This window comes from Rhinatrema bivittatum, chromosome 4, assembly GCF_901001135.1.
Source record: "Rhinatrema bivittatum chromosome 4, aRhiBiv1.1, whole genome shotgun sequence".
In the NCBI taxonomy this organism is placed as follows: Eukaryota; Metazoa; Chordata; class Amphibia; order Gymnophiona; family Rhinatrematidae; genus Rhinatrema; species Rhinatrema bivittatum.
Window position 1 is genome coordinate 477,061,948 of NC_042618.1, and position 12,843 is coordinate 477,074,790.

At 49.5% G+C, this 12,843-nt stretch overlaps 1 protein-coding gene across 1 annotated transcript in view; it reads right to left on the reverse strand.

Moving 5' to 3' along the window:
- PRMT8 (protein arginine methyltransferase 8) overlaps positions 1–12,843 on the reverse strand; it is a 53,344-nt gene that overhangs the window by 30,973 nt on the left and 9,528 nt on the right. The window contains exons 2-3 of the mRNA XM_029597318.1: positions 9,381–9,575; positions 8,443–8,598 (exon numbers count right to left, since the gene is read on the reverse strand). Of these exons, the coding sequence (XP_029453178.1) occupies positions 8,443–8,598; positions 9,381–9,461 (237 nt within the window). The 5' untranslated portion in view covers positions 9,462–9,575. The remainder of the gene's footprint in view (positions 1–8,442; positions 8,599–9,380; positions 9,576–12,843) is intronic.

Sequence of the window (12,843 nt, forward strand, 5' to 3'; positions counted from 1 at the left end):
AAGCAATCGCGGCCCGGGAAAAGCACGTGCAGCAGGAAGAGAGTTTGGTATTTGAAAGTAAATGCGCCGCGCTGGAGAGTTTCGAGGCGCGCAGTGAGAAACGAGCGACTGCGCTGGAAAATGGAGAAAACTGGGCAGATTCATGGAGAGCAATCGCGGCCCGGGAAAAGCACCTGCAGCAGGAAGAGAGTTTGGTATTTGAAAGTAAATGCGCCGCGCTGGAGAGTTTCGAGGTGCGCAGTGAGAAACGAGCGACTGCCTTGGGAAACGGAGAAAACTGGGCAGATTCATGGAAAGCAATCGTGGCCCGGGAAAAGCACCTGCAGCAGGAAGAGAGTTTGGTATTTGAAAGTAAATGCGCCGCGCTGGAGAGTTTCGAGGTGCGCAGTGAGAAACGAGTGACTGCGCTGGAAAATGGAGAAAACTGGGCAGATTCATGGAGAGCAATCGCGGCCCGGGAAAAGCACGTGCAGCAGGAAGAGAGTTTGGTATTTGAAAGTAAATGCGCCGCGCTGGAGAGTTTCGAGGCGCGCAATGAGAAACGAGCGACTGCGCTGGAAAATGGAGAAAACTGGGCAGATTCATGGAGAGCAATCGCGGCCCGGGAAAAGCACCTGCAGCAGGAAGAGAGTTTGGTATTTGAAAGTAAATGCGCCGCGCTGGAGAGTTTCGAGGTGCGCAGTGAGAAACGAGCGACTGCCTTGGGAAACGGAGAAAAACTGGGCAGATTCATGGAAAGCAATCGTGGCCCGGGAAAAGCACCTGCAGCAGGAAGAGAGTTTGGTATTTGAAAGTAAATGCGCCGCGCTGGAGAGTTTCGAGGTGCGCAGTGAGAAACGAGTGACTGCGCTGGAAAATGGAGAAAAACTGGGCAGATTCATGGAGAGCAATCGCGGCCCGGGAAAAGCACGTGCAGCAGGAAGAGAGTTTGGTATTTGAAAGTAAATGCGCCGCGCTGGAGAGTTTCGAGGCGCGCAGTGAGAAACGAGCGACTGCGCTGGAAAATGGAGAAAACTGGGCAGATTCATGGAGAGCAATCGCGGCCCGGGAAAAGCACCTGCAGCAGGAAGAGAGTTTGGTATTTGAAAGTAAATGCGCCGCGCTGGAGAGTTTCGAGGCGCGCAGTGAGAAACGAGCGACTGCGTTGGGAAACGGAGAAAACTGGGCAGATTCATGGAAGGAAATCGCGGCCCGGGAAAAGCACGTGCAACAGGAAGAGAGTTTGGTATTTGAAAGTAAATGCGCCGCGCTGGAGAGTTTCGAGGCGCGCAGTGAGAAACGAGCGACTGCCTTGGGAAACGGAGAAAAGTGGGCAGATTCAAGAATCTGCTGTCAAAGCTAAAATGTCGGAGAATCTGGAAAATACAGTGAGGTGGCTTGACTTATGTTTTAGAAATGTGCCTAACATACAGCTCGATCCAGTATCGTCCGCTCGAGGATTGCCCGTCTGTAACGTGCTCGTAGCGCACAATTCGGGCGCGCAAGGCAGTTCGGCGATACAGTGTCCAGTTTCACGCGTCCGTATCGCTTCTGAAAACAGACGCATAACCCTTTCCGCACCCGGCATGTAAATGAACGAAAAAGCTGTATAATGAAGGAATTAGCTATTCCCCTGCGATACTGTAACGGGCGCTGATATTATCTCCTCCGTAACCCGCTGTTCTGCCGCGGCCTTAACCTGCTAGTTTACCGCCTCCCCCTAGTAGGAGTTAGTGTAGTGTAGTGTAGGGTAAAAACATTGCTTACCCGCCCTGGTCCCGTCCGGTCTCCTGCAGCCCCGTCCGGACCGGACGGGGCTGCAGGAGACCGGACGGGACCAGGGCAAAAAAAAACAAACGAAAAAGTAGCAAGGCTCGGGCCTGCTATGGTAAGTGTAAAAAGTGTAAAAAACAAAAAACCTGTGTGTTATATAAAAAAATAAAACAATTTTAAATACCTGTCGGAGGGCCGTGGGTCCAGGCGGCCGGTGGGCGGCGGGCAGCCATCAGCGGCATCCGGTAGTCCCTTCTCCCTTCCTCCCTCCCTCCCCTGCCTGGATGAGCGCCAAAATCGCACGGGCGGGTCGGCAGCGGGGGGGGGGGGGGGGGCGGCAGCGGGATCCGGGGGCGGCGGGTGGGCAGCAGCGGGGTCCGGGGCAGCGGCAGGGGGGGGGGGGGGGCGGCAGCGGGGGGGCGGCAGCAGGATCCGGGAGCGGCGGGTAGGCAGCAGCGGGGTCCGGGGGTGGCAGCGAGATCCGGGGAGCCAGCAGCGGCAGCATGTTCGATCGCGCAGGCAGGTAGGTGGCAAAGTAAAGATGGCCGCCTGCACGGGAAAATCGTGCAATTGGCCGCTGAAGACGTGACGTCACGACGTTTGGCGTCACGGGGTGTGACGTCACGTCTTCAGCGGCCAATTGCACGATTTTCCCGTGCTGGCGGCCATCTTTACTTTGCCACCTACCTGCCTGCGCGATCGAACATGCTGCCGCTGCTGGCTCCCCGGATCTCGCTGCCACCCCCGGACCCCGCTGCTGCCTACCCGCCGCTCCCGGATCCTGCTGCCGCCCCCCCGCTGCCGCTGCCCCGGACCCCCCGGACCCCGCTGCTGCCTACCCGCCGCTCCCGGATCCTGCTGCCGCCCCCCCCCCGCTGCCGACCCGCCCGTGCGATTTTGGCGCTCATCCAGGCAGGGGAGGGAGGGAGGAAGGGAGAAGGGACTACCGGATGCCGCTGATGGCTGCCCGCCGCCCACCGGCCGCCTGGACCCACGGCCCTCCGACGGGTATTTAAAATTGTTTTATTTTTTTATATAACACACAGGTTTTTTGTTTTTTACACTTTTTAAACTTTTTTACACTTCCTGGTGCCTGTCATTTCAAATGTCATTTGAAATGACAGGCACCAGCGCACCCAGGTTACTGTATAGGCGCTGTTACAGCACCTATACAGTAAAATGGGTTGCGCGGGCATAACCCTTCCCTAACGCTTCACAGCCGCGGCATGCATTTGCATGCGATTAGAGGAGAGTATCGGGGAGTTAGTGAAGAGAACTGTGCGTGCGGGGAGGAAGGGTGCGCCTGACACTACCTCACTGTTTTTACCGCGGCCTTACTGGATCGAGCCGATACTCCTGACAACTGCTCTGAGCTGTTTAAGAGATACTTGGTGGATATTTTCAAGGCTCCTCCGGGGTGGAGAGGATGCGCTCTCCCTGTCTTCGAGGGTCCACCGGCTGAATTCTCTCTGATGGTCTAAGGTCCCTGGAGACCGCTGACGAGGCTGTGGCTAAGCCTTCTGCCGTGATGGTGGCCTCAGCTTTGGAACTGGTTAGAGAGGTGTTTTAGGCACCGTGAAGATCAGCGTTTTCCCTGGCCTACCTAAGGTTGCCCAGAAAGAGTGAAGGCACTTCTTGTTTATGTGACTTAGGGTAATTCAACAGTGGATGCACTGTTTTTTCCTGAAATTCCTGTGCAGATGTTTAGTCAGGTATAAAGATATTTCTTAAGCGTTCTTTAAAGGAACCCAATTAACCTTTTTCTTACGTGACAAGCGTGTCCAGCAGGGGGCAAATTCTGAATTCTGGGACTAGAGCGTCATCTATCTCTGAAACTTTCCTCTAATTCTCCTATAGATATAGATATATCTATATCTATACACACACTGCATATCAAGCAGCTATTTGCCTGTACTTGATAGCTGCTACATTGGGATTAGGAATCAGAGTCTCCTGCAGGGATGGACCTGAATGTAGAGTTGCTTTGGTAATCGGGCCAGCATTTATCAATAGGCAGACTGGGCCTGTGCCTAGGGTGGCAAAGATCAGGGGGAGGGCGGCAGCAGGCTGCTGAAGACTGAATGCCTTTCAGCTTTACTGAATCTCACTCAGCAGAGAACGGTGAACGGGGCCTGGAGCAACCAGAACCAAAACCGGAGGTTAGGAGGGGCGGCACTGGGATCATTGAGGGGCGAGAGGAGTTGTGGGGGGTTGAGTGGATCAGCTGGGGGACAAGGGGGCAGTATCTGTGTGTATGAGAGGTTAGAGAGGGGATACAGGGAGGAGCAGGACCAGAGCGCGTAGGGGACACCTCACCTCACCTTCCCCCCTCCTCTACCCAACCTGCAATCCAGGTTCTCCCTCCCTTGATCTCGGCTTCTGCCTCCCAGACCCATCCCCCAACATATCCTACCCCCTCCTCCCAGATCCTCCCTCTCCCTTCTCTCCAAATCCTGGAACCCATCCCCCAACATATCCCACACCCTCCTCCCAGATCCTCCCTCTCCCTTCTCTCCAAATCCTGGAACCCATCCCCCAACATATCCTACCCCCTCCTCCCAGATCCTCCCTCTCCCTTCTCTCCAAATCCTGGAACCCATCCCCCAACATATCCCACACCCTCCTCCCAGATCCTCCCTCTCCCTTCTCTCCAAATCCTGGAACCCATCCCCCAACATATCCCACACCCTCCTCCCAGATCCTCCCTCTCCCTTCTCTCCAAATCCTGGAACCCATCCCCCAACATATCCTACCCCCTCCTCCCAGATCCTCCCTCTCCCTTCTCTCCAAATCCTGGAACCCATCCCCCAACATATCCTACCCCCTCCTCCCAAATCCTTCCTCTCCCTTCTCTCCAAATCCTGGAACCCATCCCCCAACATATCCTACCCCCTCCTCCCAGATCCTCCCTCTCCCTTCTCTCCAAATCCTGGAACCCATCCCCCAACATATCCCACACCCTCCTCCCAGATCCTCCCTCTCCCTTCTCTCCAAATCCTGGAACCCATCCCCCAACATATCCCACACCCTCCTCCCAGATCCTCCCTCTCCCTTCTCTCCAAATCCTGGAACCCATCCCCCAACATATGCTACCCCCTCCTCCCAGATCCTCCCTCTCCCTTCTCTCCAAATCCTGGAACCCATCCCCCAACATATCCTACCCCCTCCTCCCAGATCCTCCCTCTCCCTTCTCTCCAAATCCTGGAACCCATCCCCCAACATATCCCACCCCCTCCTCCCAGATCCTCCCTCTCCCTTCTCTCCAAATCCTGGAACCCATCCCCCAACATATCCCACCCCCTCCTCCCAGATCCTCCCTCTCCCTTCTCTCCAAATCCTGGAACCCATCCCCCAACATATCCCACCCCCTCCTCCCTGATCCTCCCTCTCCCTTCTCTCCAAATCCTGGAACCCATCCCCCAACATATCCCACCCCCTCCTCCCAGATCCTCCCTCTCCCTTCTCTCCAAATCCTGGAACCCATCCCCCAACATATCCCACCCCCTCCTCCCAGATCCTCCCTCTCCCTTCTCTCCAAATCCTGGAACCCATCCCCCAACATATCCCACCCCCTCCTCTCAGATCCTTCCTCTCCCTTCTCTCCAAATCCTGGAACCCATTCCCCAACATATCCCACACCCTCCTCCCAGATCCTCCCTCTCCCTTCTCTCCAAATCCTGGAACCCATCCCCCAACGTATCCCACCCCCTCCTCCCAGATCCTTCCTCTCCCTTCTCTCCAAATCCTGGAACCCATCCCCCAACATATCCCACCCCCTCCTCCCAGATCCTCCCTCTCCCTTCTCTCCAATCCTGGAACCCATCCCCCAACATATCCCACCCCCTCCTCCCAGATCCTCCCTCTCCCTTCTCTCCAAATCCTGGAACCCATCCCCCAACATATCCCACACCCTCCTCCCAGATCCTCCCTCTCCCTTCTCTCCAATCCTGGAACCCATCCCCCAACATATCCCACACCCTCCTCCCAGATCCTCCCTCTCCCTTCTCTCCAATCCTGGAACCCATCCCCCAACATATCCTACCCCCTCCTCCCAGATCCTCCCTCTCCCTTCTCTCCAAATCCTGGAACCCATCCCCCAACATATCCCACACCCTCCCTCTCCCTTCTCTCCAAATCCTGGAACCCATCCCCCAACATATCCCACACCCTCCTCCCAGATCCTCCCTCTCCCTTCTCTCCAAATCCTGGAACCCATCCCCCAACGTATCCCACCCCCTCCTCCCAGATCCTTCCTCTCCCTTCTCTCCAAATCCTGGAACCCATCCCCCAACATATCCCACACCCTCCTCCCAGATCCTCCCTCTCCCTTCTCTCCAAATCCTGGAACCCATCCCCCAACATATCCCACCCCCTCCTCCCAGATCCTCCCTCTCCCTTCTCTCCAATCCTGGAACCCATCCCCCAACATATCCCACCCCCTCCTCCCAGATCCTCCCTCTCCCTTCTCTCCAAATCCTGGAACCCATCCCCCAACATATCCCACACCCTCCTCCCCCTTTCTCACTCCCGGATTCCAGATTTCCCCCCTTTCCTTCACCCTCCCTATCTCCCATCCTCTCGATCCGCAGTCCTTTTTTTTACCTCCTTTCTCACCATCCCTTCTCACATCCCTAACTCCTATCCCCAGTCTTTTCACATTCTCCTCACCCCATTCCCAGCCCTTCTCCTCCCCTCTCCCCATCCCTGGTCCTCTCACCCTCTCCCTTCTCTTCTGCCCATCCTCGAGATCCCTTCCCTGTCCTGATGCTTAAGCACAATAAAAAAGTGAATTATACAGACACAAGCAAGGTTGGAAACTTTAAGCCATTTTTATAACATTAATATAAAAGATGGAAATGTTTGCCAATGTGCTTCCAAATGTTCAGACTTTTGCCAAGAATCTAGCCCGGGCTGTAGCAGGAAACTGTGGGGCTGTACCTTATACCTCCTGCCTCCTGCTGTCTGACCGTATCAGGTATTTGCAGGGCCCGCAGGCTGGCAAAACCCTAAATCCGTCTCTGTTTGCAATGCGTTCTTCAGATATTTTTTTCATATATATTTCAGTGTGCATGTCAGCTACGGATGTTTATAATTTCCTTTGTAACTCTTATTAATTTCTTCTCAAAGTGCTTGAACTTATTTTGAAAATAATAATAATAATATGTTAGAAGGGATTTGAGGGAACACCAAGGCAAGTTGTACTGTATCCTATCAGATAAAAAAATTAAGTAAACCACCCAGCAGTGAATTAAAATTGCATGTGACCCTTCCCCCACCTGTTACAGCGCCAAGGAGGAAGATGTTACTGTGATGTTACTGCTCTCCTGGGAACCCGAGATAACCTGGACTCATTAGGGGAAAGGCTCTACCACCTTCCCTACAATTCTCCTCTCCCCCTGCTGGGGAATTGGATTTGATCAGCGACCAACGAGAGCCCCGAATTTTACAGTCTGGGGAAACAAATAAGCCTGGGGGTAACTTACACGGTGTAGCAGATTTTACCATAAGCTTACTGGGCAGACTGGATGGACCATTTGGTCGTGTTCTGCCATCATTTCAATGTTTCTGCCCAGCAAGCTTATGGTCATTGGTCGCTGATCAAATCCAATTCCCCTGCGGGGGGAGGAGAATTGTAGGGAAGGTGGTAGAGCCTTTCCCCTAACGAGTCCAGGTTATCTCAGGTTCCCAGGAGAGCAGTTACATCACATTAACATCTTACTCCTTGGCATTGTCTTTCATAATTTAACTCTCCACAAATTTCTTATTCTTCTGCTTTTACTTAGAGAATGTAATGTGAATACATTTTTTCCTGTGATTTCTGTATCACAAATAATGAATTCACTTTTCCTGGATTAATAGGTACTGGGACTTAAATTACTGCCAAATTCCAAACAGTTAAAGAATTTTCCTTAGCACTCTCTCTCTTTTGGTCAGGGAATCTCCAAACAATTCTCCCTCTAAATTCTCAGAGGTGCTGTGACTGAATTGCTCTAGCACAGGTTCACAGGCTGCTTACTTTTTTTTACAAACAGAGATTAAATCAACAAAGCAAATCTTCCTCTCCTCATAGCATACTGCCCTCCTTTAGCATCAGCAGCTCTAAGAACAGGGTTGTTTCCCCTTAAAGGCTAGTTGTGTTTCTGTCTCTCTCCCCAAATAAGCAGCATGTCCTCCCATCTGCTTGTCTGCCTGCTATCAGTTTCTGCTTTTCCTGCACAGCCTGTTTCTTTGCTTTGACCTCATTCTGGCTCTGTTTCTTTGTTAGCAAACAATCCAGGAAGGAAGCATCATCATGCTTGTCTCAGTAGTCTGGTGGTTGGAGCAGCAAGCTGTAAGCTAAGGTTCAAATCTTGCTGATGCTGCTTGTGACACTTGTGACTCTCTTCGCCCTCCATTGTCTCAAGTACAAACTTGCCTTCTAAGCTCTCTGGGAACAGGAAAATACCTACAGTATACCTGAATATAATTTGATATGATGTGAAGAGGCTGACCAGTCATGAAAGGCAGAATTTTAAAAAAAATCCTGTCACGCTGCCCTTTGTTAATAACCCATCCATCTTCTATTCAACTGCCACCATGCAAGAAGTAATTAGCCCCAGGCTATGTTAACTCAAAATCTCAATTTTATAAAAGGGCTCAAGAAGAAAGTTTGGTTTTATATCACACGGAAAGATAGAGAAGTGTTCTTACCCCGTATACCTTCCGGGCCCCAGCTTTGGCAGCGAACATCGACAAGATTCCTGTACCACTACCAACGTCCAACACAATCTTATCCTTAAAAACGTGTTTATTATGGTACATGGAATTCCTGTACGTTAATGTGCGAACTTCATCCTTTAGCATTTCCTGTTTTTAAAACAAAGGAATTTAGCTGTCATTTCAGGAGCACAATTGTACGGAAATATTCGTTCAATCAATCACAGAGATCTCCATGGTGCGGTCCCAGAACGCAGCGCCCATTAAAGCCTCATTAAAGAGCCTTTCGCGTGCGAGCCACTGACACGGGCAGAATTATGAGCGCTCTCCAGCTCCCAGAGTTTTATTTTGCTCTAGATTTACAGAACTAAAACTGGAGTTCTCTGGGAAGGGTTTTTCAGCAGCTTTAAAAACCACTGATAAGAGGGGAGAGCGCTCTTAAACTTTAAAGATGCTTAGTGCGTGTTCTCATTTTTCCATTCTATAAATTACCGTAACAATCCGGATTTTCTCAGGTTTGTTTCACAAGATGATTGTCTTTTTCCAAACAGGAAGTTTTCCCCTTCTCTCCTGACATACACTGGATAAATATACTTGCTTGGCATATTCAATTATCTAGCTCAGAAACCCTGCTCCCAACGGATGATAGTATTACAGTCAGAGGAAGAAAAACAAATTATTTAAAATTGTCTTTTTTTTCTGTAATATGGAAGATTGTGCTCCAGGCAGCTTCCTCATCCCTGCTGAGGAGAAGCAGCATTCCTGTCAGATCCTGATGACTTTATGCCCTATAAATCATTATTAAACATTCACACGAGCCTATCGGTCTCTGTATCTCCTCTTCTTCTGCGAAAAGCCAAGGCGAGGTAGCTGTAAACATCGGGGAACAAGCTTTGCTTTCCGCGCTGCGGGGCACAAAGATGGGAACCTACCTCATGGATTCCGAAGTGGGCGTAGGAATCAAAGTAATAGTCCCGCGACGTCATTTCCTCTGGATTTAGGAATTTGGCCATCTTGCCCCGGCCGGGGCAGCTGGGTTGCAAAGGAGCCTGCAGCACGTGCTGAAGAGACTGGATGGGTTTGGGGATGACCACGGGCTGAAGAGGCTGGGAAGGACCACTGCAGACCTGCCAAGAGGATGGTACAGGATTAGTAACAAGGCTTGCACAGGATTAGTAACAAGGCTGGCACAGCATTAGTAACAAGGCTTGCACAGCATTAGTAACAAGGCTTGCACAGGATTAGTAACAAGGCTTGCACAGGATTAGTAACAAGGCTTGCACAGGATTAGTAACAAGGCTTGCACAGCATTAGTAACAAGGCTTGCACAGGATTAGTAACAAGGCTTGCACAGCATTAGTAACAAGGCTTGCACAGGATTAGTAACAAGGCTTGCACAGGATTAGTAACAAGGCTTGCACAGGATTAGTAACAAGGCTTGCACAGGATTAGTAACAAGGCTTGCACAGGATTAGTAACAAGGCTTGCACAGGATTAGTAACAAGGCTTGCACAGGATTAGTAACAAGGCTTGCACAGGATTAGTAAGTAACACCATCGCCGAACGCCACACTCTGATGTTCTCCAGCTCCGCACTGCTTGGATTACATGAAGCAATCTTGGAATAACGCTCCTTCTACCGACTGTGCCCTTCCTTGCTCCTGTAGAAACTGATGTGGGGACGATCCTAAAGTTTTCATGTTAATTAAAAATAATGGCTTACTGGGCTGAACCGGGGGCTCAGGGGCGGTGCTGCACCCTGCCAAGCGGAGGGACCCGGGTTTGATTTCCGACTCAGCTTTTCCATTCCCTGGGCTCTCCAGGGCTGGGGAAGCTGGGAAGGAAGCAATCATATTCCATGGGAATAGTGAGCGGATTCAGTGCCCCATGGTTTCAGGATTCCACGAGGAGCCCCCCCCGGGTGCACGCCCCCCCCCCCCCCAGCCCACGAATGTCACGTGATGACTGGGCTAAGTGAGCTGGGAGAAGGGTAGAAAAGAGGGGTGAAAAAAAATCTGCAGGTAGTCGTGGATGAAGGCTCACAGCGTCAGCCCCCAATTCTGATTCAGCTGGAAACCAAAAGGAGAGCGAGGCCAAGCAGAAATGTTCAAATCGCAGAGTTTGTGTCTTAGAGGGGAGGCGATGCCCTTGGCTGGTCAGAGATGCCGAAGAGCTGGCGTCACTCTTCCAGAGCTCAGGCCCGGGAGAACCATCCTGGAGTTTTTGTTACATTTACTAATTGTGGCACCGCTCATGCTAGAGAAGACACAGGAGAAACCGTCTGTTAGGTGATGACTCTTTCCATTCACAGGACCTGCCAGAAGATGCAATCCAACACAGAGCACAAACGCTTTACTTAAAAGGGAAAAGGGAAATGCAGCAGAATCAACAGAGTTAAGGACAAAGCGATTTTCAACCTGCGCCCAGAAATGCAACATGGGCAGGTGCTTTTTACCCATGGACTTTGCACCAGTTTTCAAAGGGAAATCTTTTCCTTTGAAAATTGCCTAAGAAAAAATCTGCACCTTCTTTTTCTGAGTAAAGTTATGGGCGTGCAATTAAAAATACAAAAGCATGCATGAACTTGCAAGCCCCACCCCAACCCCCAACCCTGGAAGCGCCTCCTTTCACCACAGGTAAAATTGATGCCTAGTGGCGCTACTCACACACAGGGCAGGCAATTTTCAAAGACCCCATTTTCAAAGATGCCACTGTTTTAACCTAGAAATGCCTTTGAAAATGACCCTTTAAAGTCCCAGACAAGCATAAAGCTGATTTAATACCCATTTATAATCAGACCGATAACTACAGCACAGTCACTTCACTATAGCACAGTAAACACAGCATATTACATAGGTAACTATAGCACAATCACTTCACTATTTCACAGTTGAGAAATAACTATAGCACAGTAATGGGTAATTATAGCACAGTCACTTTACTGTAGCACAATAAACACATTAAATGGGTAACTATAGCACAGTCACTTCACACAGCACAGTCAATGGGTAACTATAGCACAGTAATGGGTAATTATAGCACAGTCACTTTACTGTAGCACAATAAACATATTAAATGGGTAACTATAGCACAGTCACTTCACTATAGCACAGTAAACACAGCATATTAAATAGGTAACTATAGCACAGTCACTTAACACAGCACAGTCAATGGGTATCTATAGCACAGTAATGGGTAATTATAGCACAGTCACTTTACTGTAGCACAATAAACATATTAAATGGGTAACTATAGCACAGTAAACACAGCATATTACATAGGTAACTATAGCACAATCACTTCACTATTTCACAGTTGAGAAATAACTATAGCACAGTAATGGGTAATTATAGCACAGTCACTTTACTGTAGCACAATAAACACAGCATATTAAATAGGTAACTATAGCACAGTCACTTCACACAGCACAGTCAATGGGTAACTATATCACAGTAATGGGTAATTATAGCACAGTCACTTTACTATATCACAATAAACACAGCATATTAAATAGGTAACTATAGCACAGTCACTTAACACAGCACAGTCAATGGGTATCTATAGCACAGTAATGGGTAGTTATAGCATAGTCACTTTACTGTAGCACAATAAACACAACACATTAAATGGGTAATTATAGCACAGTCACTTCACACAGCACAGTCAATGGGTAATTATAGCATAGTCACTTTACTGTAGCACAATAAACACAACACATTAAATGGGTAACTATAGCACAGTCACTTCACTATAGCACAGTAAACACAGCATATTAAATAGGTAACTATAGCACAGTCACTTAACACAGCACAGTCAATGGGTATCTATAGCACAGTAATGGGTAATTATAGCACAGTCACTTTATTGTAGCACAATAAACACAATACATTAAATGGGTAACTATAGCACAGTCACTTCACTATAGCACAGTAAACACAGCATATTAAATAGGTAACTATAGCACAGTCACTTAACACAGCACAGTCAATGGGTATCTATAGCACAGTAATGGGTAATTATAGCACAGTCACTTTATTGTAGCATAATAAACACAATACATTAAATGGGTAACTATAGCACAGTCACTTCACACAGCACAGTCAATGGGTAACTATAGCACAGTAAACTGGACTTCAATTCCTTGAAACATATTGGTGAATGGTGATATTTGTTGAGGGCAAGTGTCAGGAACCAACATCCAGTTTCCTGGGCTAGTGAACGTCAGAGGAGATTTAGCAACAGTCAACAAAGGTTCAAAAAGCAGTAGGTGCTATCAATCCAACTTTGTCTGTTTCACGTCCCTTACTAATGGCGACATGGTTGATGTCACTTCTCTGGACTTTCCTGAGGCCTTTAACTTTGATTCATATCAAAGCCTGGGGTGAAAGACTAAGAC